Source organism: Drosophila mojavensis, unplaced genomic scaffold, assembly GCF_018153725.1.
Source record: "Drosophila mojavensis isolate 15081-1352.22 unplaced genomic scaffold, ASM1815372v1 contig_74, whole genome shotgun sequence".
In the NCBI taxonomy this organism is placed as follows: domain Eukaryota; kingdom Metazoa; phylum Arthropoda; class Insecta; order Diptera; family Drosophilidae; genus Drosophila; species Drosophila mojavensis.
The window spans coordinates 18,035,784-18,057,472 of NW_025318899.1; the positions used below are offsets into that span (position 1 = coordinate 18,035,784).

The 21,689-nt window shown below is 33.3% G+C and overlaps 1 protein-coding gene across 2 annotated transcripts in view; it reads left to right on the forward strand.

Moving 5' to 3' along the window:
- Window positions 1–21,689, forward strand: part of LOC6582911 (ecdysone-induced protein 75B, isoforms C/D) — a 117,820-nt gene that overhangs the window by 11,971 nt on the left and 84,160 nt on the right. Inside the window, exon 1 of one of the 2 annotated variants that reach the window (XM_044010080.1) lies at window positions 13,155–13,254. The exons of the other annotated variant lie outside the window; for it this stretch is intronic. Coding sequence (XP_043866015.1) covers window positions 13,170–13,254 — 85 coding nt within the window. The 5' untranslated portion in view covers window positions 13,155–13,169. Of the gene's footprint in view, window positions 1–13,154; window positions 13,255–21,689 lie in introns of those variants that run through there. 2 annotated transcript variants of the gene reach the window in all.

Here is a 21,689-nt window from a genome sequence, read left to right on the forward strand (position 1 = left end):
TTTGGCTTTTCTCTAGTTTTGTTTGTTATTAGTTCGACTAACCCAATTCAAAGCGCTGCTCGCTACATTTCACTTTCTCTGCCACAAATTGAGAGCTATTTTTAACAAAATAGAAACAAAACAAAAAGAACATATATGTAAGTGTGTATGTATGTATATATTGCCCCGGCAGCAGGGTCATCAGCGCTGCTGTGCCTGAATGATGAAATTTCTTTGACAATTATAATTGGTTTGGCTTGGGTTGGCTTGGGTTGGCTTTGCTTAGCCGGCCAGTTTGGCTCACTTCCGCGCAATGGGCACACTTGGCTGGCTGCCCACTGTGCTGCCGGCTGACGTCGTTGCAGCAGCGCCCCCTCCTCAGCGCCCCACAATGTCTGCCCCCAGAAATTTACGTTCGCATTGGCCGCATTGACCTCACCCACATTACTTTTGCACAGTTGGGCGACATTGAAAATGTATTTTTATACACATACACACATACGTATGTAGAGGTATGTATGTATGTATGTATGCTGGTGCCCACGGACAGGAGGCACGATGATCGCTCGACTCGATTCGCATATTTATTGCTTGACCACGAGACCGCCTCGACTGCTTCCGTATTATAAGTTTGTATACAGAGAGATTGATGAGCAGGTGCCCCGAGGTGTAGGTGAGTGCAAAGGGTGGCTTTTAATAGAGCAACAGATGATTATCTCTGAATATAAATAGAAATATGACAAGTCAAGGTTATTTTATATATGCTGTATAGATTAGGTTAATCTTTATATAGGGCATCTTTGGGTCGTTCATTTTCTACTACAAATATTTTCAATTATTTCCGTTTGACTTTTATTATTGTTACTGAAAATCGAAATGCAATAATATTCGGTTGTTCTTTGTGGAAAGCTTTTTGGCTTATGCCAAAATTTTTGTTTAATCTATTTTTAAATGATTGGAAAAGAGATTTAATACAGTCAAAATTGGAGATCACATATTGAGGTATACCAATACAAATAGAGTATTTAAAAGAGCATCAATTAAATAAAATTATTGAAAAATAATTTATACAAAATTTTAAAAAATATTAAATTTATTCTATTTATTTAAAAATAAAAATATATATAAATATACTGAAAAATAAAAATAAAAATTAATATATAAAAATGTTCTTATAATGAAATAATACATACATTGATATAAAACTAGAATATAAATATAAAAAATAAAATTTACAAAATTATGTATATAAATATTATTTTATATTTATATTTATATTAGAATTTTATAGCAATAAATGTCATGAATATCATTTTAAATAGATATGACAAAGAACTTAAATAAACTATTTTATTTATTTTTTTTTTTTTTATTTTGTATATTTATATTTATTATTTATTTTTTATTTTTATACAGAATAAAATATATAGGAAAATTAAATTTATTTGATATTAATATAAATTATATAATAATTATCAAAAAATAAAATACTTATACTTATGTATATATAAAATACTACATTAAAAAAAAAAAAAAATTAATATTAAAAAAAAAAGAAGTTAAATATATTAAATATAGAAAGAAAAGAAAAAAAAAAGAAATCTAATAAAATTTCATAAATTGTTTAAAATATGTTATGTATATGAAAATCGTTATGAAATTGTTTATTGGACTTTATTCAATTGCAAAGATTACAAATTTATTGCTTTAATTTAACAATTTATTCATATTTAATACAATTAAGCTATAGGCTTATAAGCTATTTCCGCTCAGACCGTAATTCCCCAAGTAATATTAATCGATCTTATTTATAGATTCTATTTTAAGTTTTTAGCCACAAGATAAACATATAAATTTAAAATAGTTTTAATTATATTGTGTTTATCAACATTTAGTGGTCTTTAGTCGCACTAGCTGATTTTCATGGGCACAGCTGTATATACTATATATATATTTCTACTATATTTCTCTATATACTATAAGATTAAAATTGCCAATGTCAAGGCTTTCTAAACAATCTTGCAATGAAATTATAATACTTTTCGACCAGGGTATAATAAAAGCAGTTTATGGAAGGCTTTAGGCATGGGTCTTGTGCAAGCCAAATGGAAATAGCACCTACACACACAAACACACCTATGTATATATACATATATATATATATATGTACATATATATTAGTCTGTTCTCAGCACAAAAATGTGTGTCACTCACTGCTTGGCAAACAACTACATGTAGAGCAAACGACCGATAGAAAGAGATGCAAGTAGAGAGGCTTTCTCTCACACTCTCATTACCTCTCTCGCCCTCTCTCTATGTCTCTCTCGCTCGCTCTCACTCTTTCATTCACTCACTTGCGCGTTCGAGCAAGCGAAAAGTAAAATGAAAATAAATTGTGATGGTCAAGGTCGTTGGCGTGCGCTTTGCGTAATAAAAAAAAAAAAAAATACAACACTACGACAAAAGCAACCACAACAACAACTGTAAAATGTACAAACAAAATAGATAAATAGTCTTAAGGAGAAGACGAAGGCAAAGGCAGAGGCACAGGGCATAGTCATAGAAAGGGAATAGAATAGACTAAACTACTTGAAGATACTTTTTCGTCTCAGCTGGATGTTCAGACTCCTACTTAGTATTTAGCTCCCCCTCTCTCTCTCTCTAATTCTCTCTCTCTATATATATACAGATGTAAATAAGAAATTAAACGGCAGTTAAGAAAATTTACTGCAAGATTCAAAGCTTTGCATGGAGGCAACTTCTTTTATATGCCAGGCTATTGCCTTTGGGATAGATTTTTGTATTAACTGGAATATTAAAATCTTGTTTCTTGTTTCTTTTGAGTTCATGATAGTTCATAAATAGATTATTTGATTTTTATTCGTAAATATTTATATTTCTTTATTTACTTTTTTATTCGTAAATAAAATGTAAAAAAAAGTATAAATATTCAGCTCAATAAAATTAAAAAAAATTAAAATAAATTAGCTATGTTAAAAAGCTGACTTCAGTAGAAACACTTAACTTTGAGATATTATTTATTTGCGGAGTATATTGCATATTGAAAAGTTTTCTTAATGGATTCAAATGAAAACTGGAAATACGTTAGTAAAGTTAGGTAAAATTAAGGTTAAGAAAAATATATTATTTATTTTCATTATTATTACTATTATTATTATTTATTTTCATTATTATTATTTATTTTCATTATTATTACTATTATTATTATTTATTTTCATTATTATTATTATTATTATTATTTATTAATTTTTTAATTTTTTTTTATTATTATTATTTATACATTTATATTTATACTTACTTACATTTATTTCACTTTTGTTTAATATTACAATTGATTAACTTTTCCACATAAACAAAAATAGGTAAACAAATACTGATAAATTTATAAAGCTTAAGTCAATTTTAGGCTTGGAATCTTTTGTATCCTTCAACTTTGAGATACTTTTAATTTTATCAAATTATGATTACTTTTTCATTATTTCAGTTAGATCATGTAGGCGCCAAGCCTAAAATTTAATGGAATACATAAGAAAATATATTTTGCCTCAATTTATAATCTTCTCATATCTAACAGCTCTCATATCTAACTGTTACTACTTTGAGATACTTTTTGATTTACCGTGAGATACTTTTAATTACCTTACAATGCAACAAGATTCAATATTAATTTCTTTCCACTGCATTTACGCCGTGCTCCAGCTGCAGTTAACTAACCACATTTTCAATCAAATTAAAGTAGAAACCTATCCAGCTCTAATTAAGTTGCAATTAGTTGGCCTAAGAGGCAGCACATGTGCTTGCAACATGCAGCCAGAGACAGATGCAATTGCTCGTTTTTCGCAGCAGCCCCAAAGCTCTGTATTAACGGCATCTTTCGTCCAAGCCAACGCCAAGTAAACTGAAAACTTGTGCTAAATGTCACTCAAACCTAATTACGTTGCAATTAGGTTCAATTGGTGGCAACTGTTTCTGCGTGGCAGCAATTAGTTAGCAGCTTGCAGCGTGCCACACGAGAGCGCGAAGGGCGACCTTACTGCACAGGAAACGCGTGCAACGGATTCACGAAGGTTACCAACGATCAAGGGCAGCTCAATGCCACAGTCGAGAGTCGGATCCTTGTGCGGCGCCACCATTCAGTATGTTGCATATTATTGTGGCTGGGTGGGTTGGGTGGTTGCTCCGACTGTCAAGGCCTTTCAGCAAAGCTTTTGTTTTTTGCGTTTTCGCAACAGCTGTTTGGCTGCTCTCAGCTGACGTTTGGCTGCAACTGTTGCGCTGTTGCAACAACTTGTGGCGTGTCTAATACTAGTTCACTCACTCTCTCTGTCTCTCTCTCTCTGATTCTCTCTTTAAGCTGCATAGAGTTGCCTACAGCTCAGAATGCAGCAAAGCTCATCAGTTGCAGTTGCATTGCAAAGCTTTGGCCTGTTCTCTGACAACTTAAGCTTTGCCTTAATAGTTTGTAATGCAACCCATTTAGGTGCGCTGGCCAAAGCTTTGGCACCTCCACAAAGCTTTTCGGCTGCAGCTTTATTCTAGCGAATTTCAAATGCATTTTTTACTTAAAAGGTTGCAATTATCGCAGTTGGCTGCAGTTGAGGCTGAGCTTTTTAAAAGCTTTAAAATGTGACGTGAGCTGGGAAATTTTGTATGGATTTCAATAACAGTATTTTAAAATGTAAGATAGATTGAAAGGTAAAATGCCTTTCATTATTTAATCATTTATTTTTATTTTAGTGAACTATTTTTAGAATTATAATTGAAAACTATTTATTGTTATTATTTTCCCTTCTCTTATTTTTTTCTATTTATTAATTATTTTTATATTAATTAATTAATTTTTTTTATTATTATTTTTTATATATATTTTTAAAATTAATTTATTATTATTAATAATTTTTTTTTTTTTTTTTTTACCAATTTTTTCACTTAATTTAAACTATTTATTATTTTTTCCCCTTTATTTTTGGCATTGCTTTTATTGTTCACGCTTTTACATAAACGTTATTCGTGTTTTATGAGTTCAACCCAACATTAATTTAATTCTGCGGCTAGCTGGAATACGAAATATGAGCAAAGTTTCTCACTAATGTTGCTTTAGTATTATTATAATTTTTATTTATTTTTTTTTTTTTTTGTATTTTATGTTGTCATTTTTCACTTGTATTACCGTTAGTAAATGTTGACCAAGAGATAGAAAGTCTAAGCAGCTTAGACAAAGCCGAAATTAAATTGCCCAGGGGTTGGGAACTTAGGGGTTGTCAATGGAGTGGGCATCCATAATACCCATACGCCCACGCAGTCAGCACACAGAAATATGTATATAACTGTATGTATGTATGTATGTATGTATGTATATATATATATACATTTCGCTCTCACACGTATTAGCACTTTGTCAAGTCTTTTTCTGTCGACTTTAACTCTCTTCTTTCAGTTTGCTTGCCCCAGCATACCCTGTAATTGTACAGCTACAAGAAGGGGTAGTCTAAGTGTCAAATTAAGCCGCTTTTGTTTTTCCATTTGTTTTGTTTTGCTCTCTGCATCTAAGGTAGCTTAGCCTTATAGGGTATCTCTGACGCCATCATCAGCGTTTTCTAACCTTGTGGCGTGTGTCGAATTTCGCTCGTTGGCATTTCGTTATTGGCTTATATATATTTTGATTGCTTGGCCTTGACTTTCAGTAACCTCTCGGTTAATTCTAGTGTTATTAATGAAAAGCGCTCAGAATTCGCGGAATTCGTGCTCTCAGCGCTCTCAGCACTCGCCCGGCGAGCTACGACGCGTCTCTTTGCCTTTTATCAAGTAATTGAATTTGTCAGTTATATTGATAAAAACAGAGAGAAAAGAATAGAAAATAAATGGAAAGGAAAAAGAAAAGGAAAAGTAGAAGGCAAAGGCAAAAGCAAAAGCATTCTTAGCATACTTCAGCTATTTATGGCCTCCTTCAGCAATCAGCGCCAACTTTTAAGATACTTAATTATGATAAATGAATGTAACTGAACCGTGCGGAAGCCCACCTCAAAAGTACATAAACAAACACACACACACACACACACACACACACGAAAGCGTTTGTCACTTTGCATATTTCGCTGGAAATTTGCCACGCGTAAAAGTTTGGCAAAAATCTGCCACCAAGCTGTTACAATTCTCTGCGACGCAGAACTCAAATTCATGGTCAATGTGTCAAACACCCCCCAAGCACAGCCCCAGCACAGCCCCAATCACACAGCCCCAACCACCCAAGCAGCCTCCTGCCCAGGCTCAAGCTCAATGCACGCACTGTTGTGCTAGGCCTAAACGACAGCCTGCCTTACTCTCTCTCACTCTCTCACACTCTCCCTCACTCCTGCTCTTTGCATTTTCCTGCCTGTTTTTCCGAGCTAAAAATAACGTTACATACAGACATACATACCAGGTCTCCCGTTTCTGCCTACCCAAATTTGTCTTGCGTTGACTCTGTCGCCCTTAATATTCTCACTTGTTTGCCCTCTCTCTGTCGCTCTCGCTCTTGCTCACACTTCCCCTTCCTTTGTTGCGCGTCCCCTTTCGGTCCATCGATTTGTTGCTTGGCATTTTGTTTTCGCCTATTGCTATTGTTGTCGTTGTTTATTCTTTTTCTCTTTTTGTATATTTTTATTACAGCCAAAGCCCATTTTTATACCCTGAACCCATTTTCAATGGGAAATCAGGGTATAATGGTTTTGTTGAAATGTATGTAACAGGCAGAAGGAGGCGTGGCAGACCCCACAAAGTATATATATTCTTGATCAGGGTGACGAGCTGAGTTGATTTGGCCCTGTCCGTCTGTCTGTCCGTCTGTCCGTCTGTCCGTCTGTCCGTCTGTCCGTATGTATGAACGCGTCGATTTCAGAAGATATAAGAGCTAGAGACTTCAAATTTTTTTTAAAATGTCCGTAATTACAGCGCGCATATCAAGTTTATCATTAAAAATCGATAACTCATCTCGATCTTTTTTTATCGATAAAAAACCTTATCGAAACCCAGTTATAAAATTATATCTTCTACACCTTTATTGCTAGAGTCTCCAAATTTTTAATGTATGCTTATATGCAATTTATACAATTTCGGTTTTTGTTAAAATTTACCCCCCACCTCTAAATTCACCCCCTCACCATCACATTTGTAAAAAGCGTATTTCAAATACTAGAGACTTGTGCTTTGGCAATTACATGCATATTCATGTTATAATCATAATCTCAAAGTTTCATGAAGATCGTACGTCCATAAAAAAAGTTATTAAACAATTAAGTTCTCATAGTAAGCGCACACTGCAGCCCATGCGTGTTTATGCGTGGTTGCTTGTGTGTGTATGTGTTTGTGTATGTGTGTGTGTATGTGTGTGTGTGTATGAGTTTGTGTATGTATGAGTGTGTGTGTGTATGTGTGTCTGTATGCGTGTGTGTGTATGTATGCCTGTGTGTGCGTACGTGCGTGTGTGTGTGTGTGTGTGTTTCTTGTGTAAGCTGAAAGTCGCGAAAAAGTATTGAAATATCTATTGCTCCAAGGGTTCAGGGGATCTCGTAGTCGAGCAGTCTCGACTAGAGCTTTCTTACTTGTTTATTATGGTTTTGAACTTGGCCTAGAGAAGCAATTAATAAAGAGACATTAAGCTGCAACGCAACACCTTTTTTTGTAGCCAACTATTCACACTTGTTGGCTTTTGAGTTGAGAAATTAACTTGAGTATATATTCATATATATAAATATGTAATAGAAACGGATATATACAATATATATAAATAAGTATAGAAGTGTTCGTAACAAAAAAAAAAAAAAAAAAAAAAAAAAAAAAAACACCTCTGAAGCAGAATATTTTGAAAACAATTTTAAACCACAATTTTTGAAAACAATTTTAAACGTATATTAATTAATATTAAGATTAACATATTTTTTTTTTTATTAAATTTGATATTTTTTTTTGCACATTTTTAAAAATCTTTCTTCCCATCTCTATCTCTGTTTTTTTTTTGTTTAGCTTATTATTTTATTTATAATTATTATTAATATATATTATTATTATTATTTTATAAATAAGTTTAGCATATATAACATATATTTAACATATAAAAAAATCATAATTAATTTTATTTAAATTAAGCTTAAGTAAATCTTTTAGAAATAGGTATTATGGTAAATGTTATCTGCAGTTTATGTATAGCTAACAGATTATTCCTTTTATGCCTAAATATATACATAAATGTATATATGTATACGTACATACATATACGCATACACGTGCAGACATTATTGGTATTTATAAATATTTTGTTTATGCCTCTCGCATCGTCAATAAAGCGTATTAGCAAACAAAACACATACAACCAAAAACACATTCAATTCATAGCGAAATTCATAATAAATACAGCAATAAATAAGTGGGAGCATGAGACAGAGTGAGAGTGTGAAAGAGAATGAGTGAGAGAGAGAAGGAGCGAGAGAGGTCAGGCAGGCATACGGTACGTATGGGTTATGGAAGACTTGCTTCAAAGCTTTTCCGCATTATTTTGTTATTTCCTCTACCCAACACACACACACATATATACTCTATCCAACACACACATACACACGCACATAATAAAGAGCCAACTGTCGCACAATGTGCACGCGCCTCAATAGCAGCAGCAACAATAAAGAAAAACTGCTGATTAAATATACACCTAATGCCACGGCTGTTTCTCTATATACAACACTTACATACATATGTATATATATATGTACACGCATATATATGAATGGGCCTAACAGCAGCCGAAAACTCTGCCGAGCCGAACGGAAACGAAGGCGCGCACTCGGGCGGCGGCAAATAAATAGGTGAACGACCGTCGATAATGTGCGACCTTCAAAATAATCTGGGCCAAGTGGAATATCATCATCATTGTTGTTGCTGTTGTTGTTGTCGCTCTCTCCCTCTCTCATTGTGCGTGTGCGTGAGTGTGTGTGTGCGTAGCACTTTTTTGTTATGTTTGCCTGCCTGCCTGCCTGCTGCTCTCTGTTCATCCTATGAGGCGCTCGCTCTGGCACCAAACTCTCCTCATACTGTGCCTCTCGCTCGCTCGCTCGCAAGCGCCTAGAGCGAAGCTTTGCGTTTCCTTTTGGCTGTGCGACTGGCATGCATTTGATATAGCTTAATTTTGTTTTTATTAGGCGAAGATTGTTATAGCAGATAGTGTATATCCGATATAAATTATTGATTTACAAGAGTTGAGCTGAGTTTTATTACTATTTGTTTATTTAGCGCATTTAATTAAAATTAAAAAAAAAAATATATATATATAATTTTCGACTCTCACATTTTATAATTTGTTACAATCAATTTAATAATTAAAATAATATAATAACATATATTTTCTATAAAATACCGTTTAAGAATATACTAAAATAAGCTAGGTTTAATTATTTAATTATTTGTTTATTTATCAAATATATTTTTGAATAACAAAAATTATATTAATTATACATAAACATTGATATATTTCAATTTTGTTGTTTATATCAACTCGAAAATTGTATTGTAGATATAAATTTATATATAGTATTGATTTACATTAATTTAATATATTCTTCTTTTTAAAATTAAAATTATATATGTATAGCTGTTACAAAAATGTATGCTATATTAATTATACAAATTATATAAACTTTATAAATTCTAAGTATTAAAAAAAAAACATAAAAGTATTAAAAGCCTAATCAAATTAAAAAAACTGGAATTACGCATTATTTGTATATCTAGATCTATCATTTCTATAGTTCGCAATCACAGCTAAAGCTTAAAGCTTTCTCTTTCTATTTCTCACTCTCTCTCCCTGCACAGCTTTTGGGCTGCCTTTAGGTAGCTTTTTCGAATGTCATTTAGATTGGCCTTAGACAGAGTCATTGCACTTCATTCAGGACAATGACAGTGGCAGCTCTCGATTGCACAGGCAGTTAGGCACGCCCACACACACACCCTCATCCACATCCACACCCACACAATCTCAACAATATAACTATATTATGGAGAGCAAACGCCAAAGTACTTGACTGGAATTTGAATTTTATTGCCGTATTTAATTAAAGATCCGCACTTTATTTATTTTTTTTATGTGCTCCCAATGCTGTCAGCCATTAATAGACGCCTTCTGTGTCATTTGCATGGCTGACAGCGCAGCTGTGGCCATTGTAGCAGCTAGTATAGGCCGCAAGCCTGACAAACTCTTGTGGCTGGTGTCCTTGCCCGATTTTCCGAGTTCAACAGACAGCAGAAGGTCACAAACGTGGCGCTTGGCTTGACGACGTCAAAGGCAAAGCATATTGTGACCTGTACAAATAAATAGATACGAGATGTGAAATTAGGTAGCTATGAGAGCAGATTGATGGAGATATGAAATAAATAATATAAAAAAAGATTACAATTTTAATAAATGCCAATCAGTTAAATTTAATATTCCACTTATTTTTAATTTGGGTTTATTTATAAATGTTCTACTACTTTTTTTTACTACTATTTCTGTGAACTGCCCAGTTCTAATGCATCTATGTGAATTCGTTAAATATAAATAACCAAAATAATAGGATTTTGTTCTCTCTTTTCTTTACGTTCATCTCTAAAGAAAAAGTAAATATGTAAGGATCCTATTCAAGAGTTTCAAAAACTTAAATCTCTACTACTATTTTTATGAGCACAGCTTTATGCATCTATATAAAAAGTATATAAATATTACACTAAAAAGTTCTTTTAAAATATTATTTTCATAGATTTTTATTTTAATTTTAGATTCAAAGTCTATATATATGAGAAAGATAAAATATCTTTTTAGATAATAAATTATATATATATTTTTTAATATATGCATAATAATGTTTCAGAACTTTACAAATATCTGATTCTTCGTTTATAATATAGTTTAACTCATAATAAAGTCAGAACTACTAAGATTAGAACCTAGAGTTAAGTTCTGTTCAGCTAAGTTCTGTTCTGGCCAGGTCAGCCCAAAGTCTCTCTCACCCACTAGACTCATTCGTCAGCCAACGTTCCATTCCAAAAGTGACCTTTCAATCACACAGGGTATTCAGCACATTCTCTTGACTATTTGCGTCCAATGCTCGAAATGTGCTCTAGAGTGCTGGGAGCGTGGAGTGGAGCAGAGTTTTGGGTTTGACGGCAATGCAGCTGCCGTTTTAACACGCTTAATGGACCAGCAAAGCGAACAACAATCGAACAACCTAAACAACGACGACCCACTCCAACCCACAAGCACAAGCACCAGCACCAGCACAATCACAATCATAAGCCAACGACAGTGAACAAAGCGCCAGCCCATGGTATGAATGCAACTCGACTGACCCTGAACTCGGACAACGACACAGAAACTGAGAAAAAAAAAAAAAAGCAAACTTGCCACCGTTGCAGGCACTGGCAATTTGTATAAAATGCAGAGCGAGGCAGCAAGTGGGGCAGGCAGTGGGTGGGTGGCACTTGGGTCTGGGTATGTCTGTGTAAGAGTTGCAGGAGCATATAAAAGGTTCAAATACGTTCGCTGACATTTTCGCTGCAGCTCTCAATGTCGCGCTGTTAGTCGCGTTAGTTGAAAACTGAGCATTGGGCCGGTTGAATATGTAGCTCAAGGATTATGTTGTGACCACACACATACACATATTCAAAATCTGGCATGGATACAAACACAGAGATTGGCTTCAATAACTTTCTCACGTCCGAGTCTAAGTTGGCTCTGCTATGTGTAGTTCGTTGTTCGTCACGCGGCCTTGAATGTTTCTTCTGTCATTGACATTTTTACAGTTCATTTAACTTTCGGCAGGATAATATGTTGCCTGTCGCATCGAAAGAAATTCTTTGAATATAGGATATGCATGAATTACGGACATATACAAAAAAAAAATAAAACCTAATATTTGGATTCAATTCATTAACTCTTATAATTACAATTTAATTCTTAAAACTGATATCCATAAATTTGTCTTTTGAACTCACGCGCCTAGATGCAGCTAAAGCTCATTAGCACTCTGAAGCAAAGCTTTTACAGCACATTTCCATTTGAGTATAACATTGCGAGTAAACAGAATTATTTAGCTTAACAGTGCTGAAACATCAGCAGATATGCCCAATTGAGTATAACAGCTCCAGCGATCAGACCTACCTTAGCCAGCTGTTCTGCTATGCAGCAGCCGTTACTACTGCAGATAACAGCAGTAAAATTCAATTACAAGTGGCAATCAGTTTATTCTATTTAAAATAAAGCTATATAAATTGTATATATATTCTAAAATCATTCCTATTTATATTTTACACTAAATTATATATATATATATATATATATATATATATATATATATATATATATATATATATATATATATATATATATGTAATTTTTATTTTGCTTTATCAAAGCAAAGTATCAAAACAGTCTCACTGTTAATAACATAACAGCAACTGTAAAAGCTTTTGGGTGCCGCCAGCTGTGTGTTGGGCTGTTAGTGTTGGGTAAAACATTCATTGACAGTGTGTTTGTGTTGTTGTTCCGGTGCTTGGCGCTCAAAAACCTTTTCGGCAATATTTTTGCGAAAAATCTTATGAATGTTGTATGCAATAACAATAGCTTAAATCAATCCAAGTGTCATAAATAAATAATTAACAAATTTGTGAGAGAGAATTAAAGTCCTAAATGCATAATTTATTTTCCAGTTAGAAGTGCTTAAAATAATCATGTGTAAACTAATTGTTGCATTTACTAGATGAAAATGCATAAAGACTTGTCCAAAAATAAAACCCGTAAAAAATTGTCATTTCCAAGCGAATGTGCCAGTGCAATTGTTGCTAATTTGTGATATTTCTAACGAAAATTAAATCATATTTTAATAGATCAAATCATTTGCCAATCTAACGGGTATCTAGAGACTAAACATAGTTAGCTAGCTTATACAATTTTACAAATAATCTAAAAACAAAGAACTGAAAAGGTGCCATAAGAAATTGCTAAACAAGAAAAATCAAGTGATAATAGGACTTTGCTTAATAGTTATAATTAATTAAAAAATAAATTAAAATTAAAAGCACACAAAAATATAATTAAAAGTACTCGCCGCTCAAAGAATATCAAATTCAGCTCAAATCAATAAACTTTTGCCTAAAATTAAAAAAAAATGACTGTGGGAAGTCGCGAAGATCTGTTCGCTCAGGCCAAACATATCGATGATACGGAACGTTTAATTGGTCGAGTCTTAGCTGGTGAGTGAGCTGGCTAGAATTAACAAATTAGATCAACTAATTATGCAAATGTATATATATTCTATATATACATATATATCATATGATTTGCTCAATTTGCTTGCTCAAAAATGAGAAATACTTTCGCTTTCTATGGCGTATTTTGTGCGCTGCCTCAGCGGTCATTGAACTCATTAACCTAAATTTTCATCGTGCAAATCAACAGAATTGAAACGCGTCATATAGCGATAGCAGGCAACAATGTTTTCGCTCTTTAAATACCCTTTAAATATGCGCGATAGGGTTGCTCAGCTTAACTTAGACTCTGTCTCTATCACTCTTTCTCCTTGTCTTTCTTTCTCTCCATCTCTCGCTTTCTCTCTCAGAATTTAAGCTAAATCCCTTTTCTCTAACTCGCCTTCCCTTTCCTTCCCTCCATCTTCCGTGTGCCACGCTGACGTATACTTAATATTAATTAAGCAAACGTTAATCATACGCCGCATATGCCAATTATAATATACATATACATATATTTATATAAGCTAAGCAAATATCAGAAAAGAACGGCAAATGAGCAGGAGAATGCGTAACAAACGAGTGAGGGTGAACACTGAGAGATGAGAGAACTGTGAGAGGTGAGGGACGTGCGACAAGTCGGCAAATCTAAACGACGAAACAGCCGAGGCACACACACACACGCCGAAGCTAATGCACGAAAGTAAAAGCAACAAGAGCAACAACGACAACAACAACAACAACAACGACGAGAACTACAACGATACGAGCTTTGTTATTGTAAAATCTAGGCCATGGACTTGTGCGGTCGTTGAACTTGGCAAACGCCGTTGACTGCCGTCTCTCTATAGAAATATAGATAGAAATAGAAATGGGCTCTGTGCGACAAGGGGGGCGCTGATGAAAGGGTGGATGCATGGAACAGGGGCATGCGTAAAGCCGGTCGACGCAATAATTTCGCTTTCAATTTGATGGTCAACAATTCAATTCAAGCTGCGAGCTGCCCAATTAACAAGCTGTCTTCTTCGTTGGCCACCAGAACAAAAATATTGCTCATACGCCCCCTCACTCTGTGTCTGAGGCAACAGCAGCAGCAGTTCAGGCCACGCTCTGTGCTCGAATCAGCATATTTCATGCATTTGTGGCACAGACACAAAAACACGTGGCACAAATGCGCTCAGCATCAAGTATTTAGGGCATTTGTTGTCATTCTTGTGGCATTCATATAGATTTTATTTACGACTTTTTTTCTTCAATTTTTCCAAGTCGTTTTTCATGACATTTTTATTCGTTTTTCTGTCATTTCGATTTGTGGTCGTTCTGTGCCTGTTTTTTTTTTTTTTTTTAGTGCTGTGACAAACTACTTCACGACTTTGTGTGCGAATTTCTATACATATATTAGATAATGGCTAGGGCATGCAAACATACAGAGCGTGGCGTTTGATAAACTTTAATTGCACTACGACTGGAAGTGGAAGAAGAAGCGGAGCGAAATGTTTTTAAATACCTAAAAATTATTTGAAAGGTGTTTCGAGCTATATGAGCTGAAAAGCGCAACTATTTGACCTAAATTATAGCTTTATTTATTTTCAAATTAGAAATTATTATTTTTTATTTATTTATTTTTTTTTTTATTTTTGTTAATTCTTACATTGTATTAAATTTTTTTTTATATTTTAAATATTACTAAATATATTTTAAATATCATGCAAATGTAGAAATTCATAATATTTTCTATTACTTCAATTTTGATTATTTACAAAAAATAAAATAAATAAATAAAAATAAAAAATATTATTCAATACTATATCTCATTTATATATTTTTTATTTTATTATTATTATTTATTTTTTTAAATTAGATATTAGGTTTTTATTTAGCATAAACATTTACATTAAATAGTTTGGATAATAAATGTTGAATATTTGGCATATTATATATTAAATAATATGAACAATAAATGTTATTAAATATTTTGCATATTGATATATTTTTATTGAATATTTAACTTTTTTTTTAAATTTAATAATTATATAATTCTAAATTTTGTTTAATTAAAATAGGAGTTCATTTCAAAAAATTATTTTAAAAATATATAACTCATTTCTATACTAACCAAACAAAAGTTATACCATGGCAGATTTAGTTTTTGACAATTTTTTAGAAGTTATTTATTCTTGACAATATTTTAGAAGAAATTATTTACTTCGAACCTAGATAAGATAACCGAGCAAAATAGTTGCAAAAGCTTAGATCATTTTATGTCCACTTGAGAATGTGGCCAAATGGTTTCTTTATAATCAGCTAATATGACCGATTCAGAGTCAAGTCACCTCATGTTTTCCCAATGCTTTTCCTTTACTCGGAAATATTTTGCACATTTGTTTTCACTTCCAACGCAAGAAAACCGTTGAGCTCTCTCTGCTCCCGTTTCCACTCCCAGTCCTGCTCTCTCTCTCTCTCTCTCTGACACTCTCGCTCTCTCTTACTCCCTCTTATCGTACGCTACTGCGACTATCTAAAGCTCTCTCGTTTTGGGGTTCTATGCGCCGTGGCTTTGGCCTTGGAATTCGCTTGTGCCTTTGCCTCGTTCATTGACCCGAAGGCTGGTTCTGTTTTTTCGCTAGCGAATTGCGCTGATATCTGTGTCTAAGTATGCGTACGCCTCTCTCTGTGTGTGTGTGCGTGTGATTGTGTTTATTTCTATTATCACCATAGTCGATGTACGTCGCGATATGAAATCCCCCATGCTATAACAGGCAGGCTGGCAGGCAAACAGTTTGGCTGTCCGTCCGCCCGTCTCATGACCTAATAAAATTTGCCTGCTGTGCGACTGTCTAAGGAGGAAGGGGGAGGGTTCGCGCTATCAATTGTGGCAGCCGCAATAGATTTCCATACATACGTGTACCTAGAACATTTATGTGCGTATGTATATGTGTGTGTGTTTGTGCGTGTGTCTATGCACAAACAACTAATTGCTTTTATTTGTCGTTAATAAATCGACAGCAAATAAATGCAGACATATTACACATTCGCAGCGTGCGCCATAAAGTGGGCAATCGAAGCGCATATTAAGCATTCGCAAGGTTGGACTGAGAAAGTGGGAAGGGGAAGAAAATAAGCTAAATATGAGGGTTAGGTAAACGAAGCTAAAGTTTGGAGTCGAATTAGGTCTTTAAATAATCATTAAATATGAGTGAAAGGGTTGCTTAGCTAAGCAGCTGTGGGTTAAATCTTTTAAATGAGAAATTCATATTTTTATTGGTCGTTTAAAAGTGAAATTAATATTAATTAGAAAACAGATCATAAACTATAATTTTGAAAAAGTAAAATGTGTATGAATAAACAGATAATTTATTTAAAATAAGAAACCCATATAAGCCAAACAAAATATTAATAATTATAAATCATCAATTAATTAAATATTCCTTTATATAAAGACAGAATGGAATATTGATGATTCATATAATCCTATTTGGGCTAAGCATATTTATCTGGCTTTATATAAACTATTTTTTAATTAATTAAAAAAAAAAAAAACATTTTTGTAGTCTTAACATATATTAATATATATAATACAAACATACTATAATTTTTTTACAATCAATATATTTAAAAAATTCATTAAAATATTTCCTATAATCATCTAATCATAATCATCTTCCTATTGTCATCTAAAACCATCATCATTTATAAATATATTGCTTGCCAAATATTTTTCCCATACATAGAGAAAATTATTATTATTTTCTTCTAATATTTACAATAAAAATCTCAAATAATAATATAAATAAATTTTTAATAAATATCAACTTACTCTAACTCTTCATTCACTTCTATTTCCTTTCAGGTGAGTTATTCAAATCTGTTTGCTACCCACGCATCTACACACACACACACACACGTTAACGTCCAGCACTTTGCTAGCCATTCGAACGTAAGTAAAAACAATTTAAATTGAAAAGCATTTTGCGCTCAGAGATGAGAGTCGAATGTCATTAGAGGTTTTTCACCTGTGCACGGCTGGCAGCCTTGTCGAGCAGCAAAAACTAAGTCAAATAACTCATAAGAATAAATGTCGACTGATTAATGCACTCGTCTATTTGTGTGTATTGTGTCCATGTTGCAGCGTTGCAGCGGCCTACACGATTTGCATTTCGCAATCGCAGAGACACATAGAGAGGCACAACTAAAGGGAGAAAGAGAGAGAGGGAGCATAGAGCATTCGCTTTTGTTCATTCGTTCATTCGTTACAATAAATAAATTCAACATAATTTTTTGCGACAAAAACTAAACCGAGAGTTGAATGCTCGCGCAGCATTGTAAAGCAATAGCCTCGATCTAAATTTACACACAGATACGCAGCCACACACACACACACACACTCGTGGCAGCTGCGTCTGTGTGTTTGTGTCTGTGTTGAACTTGCACTTAATTTGTATTCTCGACAGTCACACACACACACACACACTCACACACCTTAGTTGCAGCCATTGAGAGCCAGCACTCAGCATTTGAGTTGAGCTTTTTGAAAGCTTTTTTCTCGTTTTTGCCTTGCACGTTTTTTATGCTCGCCAACAGCGAACGGAAATGCTAGCGAGCTGTGGTTATAGCAGCTGCTTTTGAGCTAAAAGACTGTCTGAATGATTAATAGCTAAGAAAGGCAACATAGATCATGCGTTTACATAGCATGCTCTGCTTCAATTTGCTGTGAGCTTTAGATGGTCTTATAGAATTACTCGATCGAGTAGAAAAGTTTGTAAGCTCTCATATATCAAGAGCGAGAATTATTATAGAAAATTCTTCAATAACTACTTAATTTATTATTATTATTATTTTTTTTTTCTCATAAAAAATAATAATAATAAATCAATATTTTAACAGATTGTTTAATAATTCAAGACTAGTTATTTAAAATAAAAAATATACAAAATATAAATGAAAAAAAATAGAACGAAATCATAAATTCATAATCTATTAATATGTCTATAAAAAAAAATATATATATATATATAAATGTCTAAAAAATATAAATAAAATAAATTTATAGTAAAACATGTTTCATTCTCAAAAAGAAATTATTTATAATATTATATATTTATTTTTAATTTGATATATTTATTTTTAATATTATATATTTATAATATTAATATAATGTTAGTGTCAATATTTTTTAAAATTTTTAATATTATTTTATCTTTATTAGTTTCCTAAATCTTTATTAATTATATTAATGATGTAAGCCCTAAGAAACACTATTAAGAATTGCTTAATTGGTTATGATTTTTGTGTTTAATTATTTATACATTATTTATATAGCTCAATCTAAAAAAAAATATGGATTATAAGATTTAAGTTAGCTCATATTTGCGGTAGCTCAAAACAAACACTCAAAATAATGCAGCAATTCATAGTTAAGCTTTAAACAACTCTTGATTATGCTCACGAGTTGATTCAAGCAATTACATTTTGCCAATGCATATATTTGTATATGCATATACGTATATATGTATAGGTATAATCGCTGTTCAGGCCAATATCGCATAAGTGAATCAAAAGTTTTTAGAGGTTACTGCGAAGCGGGTCAATTCAGTTCATTCGCCCGCCTGCGCTGAGCGCCATATTGTAAACTGCACGTGACCTCGTTGCATGCAACACACAGGCCTGTTTCTAGTTGCTGTTGCTGTTGCTGTGGCTGTCGCCGCTGTCAAATGTATTTGCCTTCTCTCTGTATATATATATATATATATGTGTGTGGTTGTGTGAGTGCACTTTATGCACATTTTGTAGCCAGAGAGCAAATTGAAGTCGACAAACGTTCATGAACTCAATTCGGCTTTTCCTTCAAACGTGTGCAATGACGTCAAAGTGCAACTGTAAATTTTTGCTCTCGCAAAGCTTGCCAACTATTATGGTTTAGCATAAGGCAATCAAAAAGCTTCAAACACAATTGTCCATAGTTCTTCATTTTCAATAAAAAATAGAGTGAAAATGCATATGAAGGCAAATTAACTAAAATTTATATTTATTTAAAAAAACTTACTTTTAAATTTAATATAATAATTAGTTTTTTATTTTTGTACTTATTATTATTATTTTTGTCTTTTATTTAAATTTTATTATTTAAAAAATAAATTTCAAATTCAAATCATTTCAAATGTAAAAATTCATTGCATATTTTTAAGAGGCCTTAAAATGTTGTGTGCAAAGAGCGCCAAGTTAATATTAGCTAAAGCGCCATCTATGGTGAGCAGAGGCAAATATTCTGCTGCTGCTTACAGATTTTCAGCTATGTTTCGTACTTCAATTGAAAGCAACAAGGATTAGAATTGTAGAGTGTTACGAGTATAAATTACTCACAAAATTTGGCAACTGATTAATTATGCTAGTAAAATTTTATATCGATATTTATATCAACACAAATACGCATATTTGTGAAAATATGTGATCCATTCGGCTATGCGCTTGGCAGCTAACAGCGCCATCTTACGGCAGCAAGTCACAAATTGTATGCCAGTTGCAGAATTTGTTATAGGCTGCTCATTTTGGCCGCTTGGAGCGCCACAGTGCATGTATGCTATGTTAAGCAAAAAAAAATATATTTATTGTAACAATTTTTTAAATGTGAATTGAATTAAAAAATTTATATTAACATTTACTTATGGTATGAAGTAGACAAATTTAAATATATTTTATTATAGTTTTCCAACAGTTTAATCACATATTAAAAAAAAATTATACAAAATACATATAAATATATTATATTTCTTACATTTTTTTATATATAATATAATATATGTATATATATATATAATATAATATATACATAATTTATATATACCCACTATATAAAATAATAAAAAATATTTTAAATGCATTAAAAAGTAAATAGTTTTAAAAATATTTACATATAAATAAAATATATTAATTAAAATTTATAAATTAAAATATTTGCGACTTCCTATAGACATTTTTGAGTACCTGAGGCCTAGCTCACACTAATTCTGTTGAAAACCTTTATTTTTGTCTATTCAAATATGCTACACGAGCTGAGTCAACAATAAGGCTAATGCGCAGTACCCACAGAATCCGGCCCTTTCGCCCCGCCCACATCGTGCATGCCTCCCTCAACATGCTCAACTGCTGGCATCTGCAAGTCAAAATGTTGCCCTAAGTTTCTGATCGAAATAATTAAAGCGAACAAGTTTATGCGCATTACAAATTTAGTTAGCCCTTCTTCTTCAATCCACTCTCTCCAGTTCGCCCTGCATTCGCTCTCTCAGAGGCTTCCTCCCTCCGTCTCTCACTCTCTCTCTCCCTTGTTGTCTCTTCATGCGTTCTGTTCTTTGACTTTGGTAGCTTTTCTCCTCTGACTGCTTTCAAGGTTGTTCGGACATTGACATTTTCATTATTTTTTTGGGCAAAAAAAAAAGTCGAAAAAAAAAAACAGTATGCTTTTTGTTGGGTTCTTTTTTTTTTTTTTTTGTGCGTATGTGTGCGTTTCTCCATCTTTACTCTTTGATTTTGTATGGTTTTGTGTATTGTTTTGTTTTCTTTTTTTTCTCTCTCTCTTTTGCTGTTTCTGTTTCCTTTATAATGCCCGCATAAAATTTAACTAAAAGATGTTAAGCGACAGGGCGCTGAAGAGATGTTTTATTGCCTCGGCTCGGCTCGATTCGAATCGAATCGAATGGACTCGCCTCGGCTGACCTTTCATTTCTCTTTCTTTGGCCGCACAACACCCAAAAATGGTGGCAAACGTGCCGCGTGCCACGTAATCAACGAAACCCCTCCAACACCCCCACCCCCTAACTCCTCATCAACCTCAACCACCCACCCACCACAGCAATCAAACTAGGCGCAAAAGTAGAAATCAAAATTTGGCTCACGTATCCGCGCCCTTGGCTTTGAAAGAGCTTCAGCTTAAGCTTTGGCTTTGTTTTACTGTATTCTTCCCTGCCGAAGTTCAAGTTCATTTAAAAGTATTTTAAATTCCAACTCTGCTGTGCATATCATTTGAAATGGGGCCTGTTTGCCGCCTTGAGGCGCTTGTAATCGAGGCATGCGTATGCCCAGCACGGCAAATACATACATATACACACACACATATACATATACATATATACAGATATGCCTAGTTATGAGACGTTGTTGAGCCTAGCTGCGAGAGCCAAGTAGCCAAGTATATTCCGCTTGGCAACTGAGCCGTGACTTGGCCAAAAGTTACTTGAACTCTAGTCTAATAACTGCGAGCAATTGCTTTCTGACTTGCCAAATATTACTGAATAGCGCAAAAAAACCTAGGCCGAAAGAGAGTGACAGAGATGGACCTACGACTATGAAATACCCTGTGAAAATATCTCAATACTAAATATCTAGAATAGAGTCTCCAGAGAATTTAAGGATTCATATTTCATAAGAAAGGCAAGTTCAGATAACCC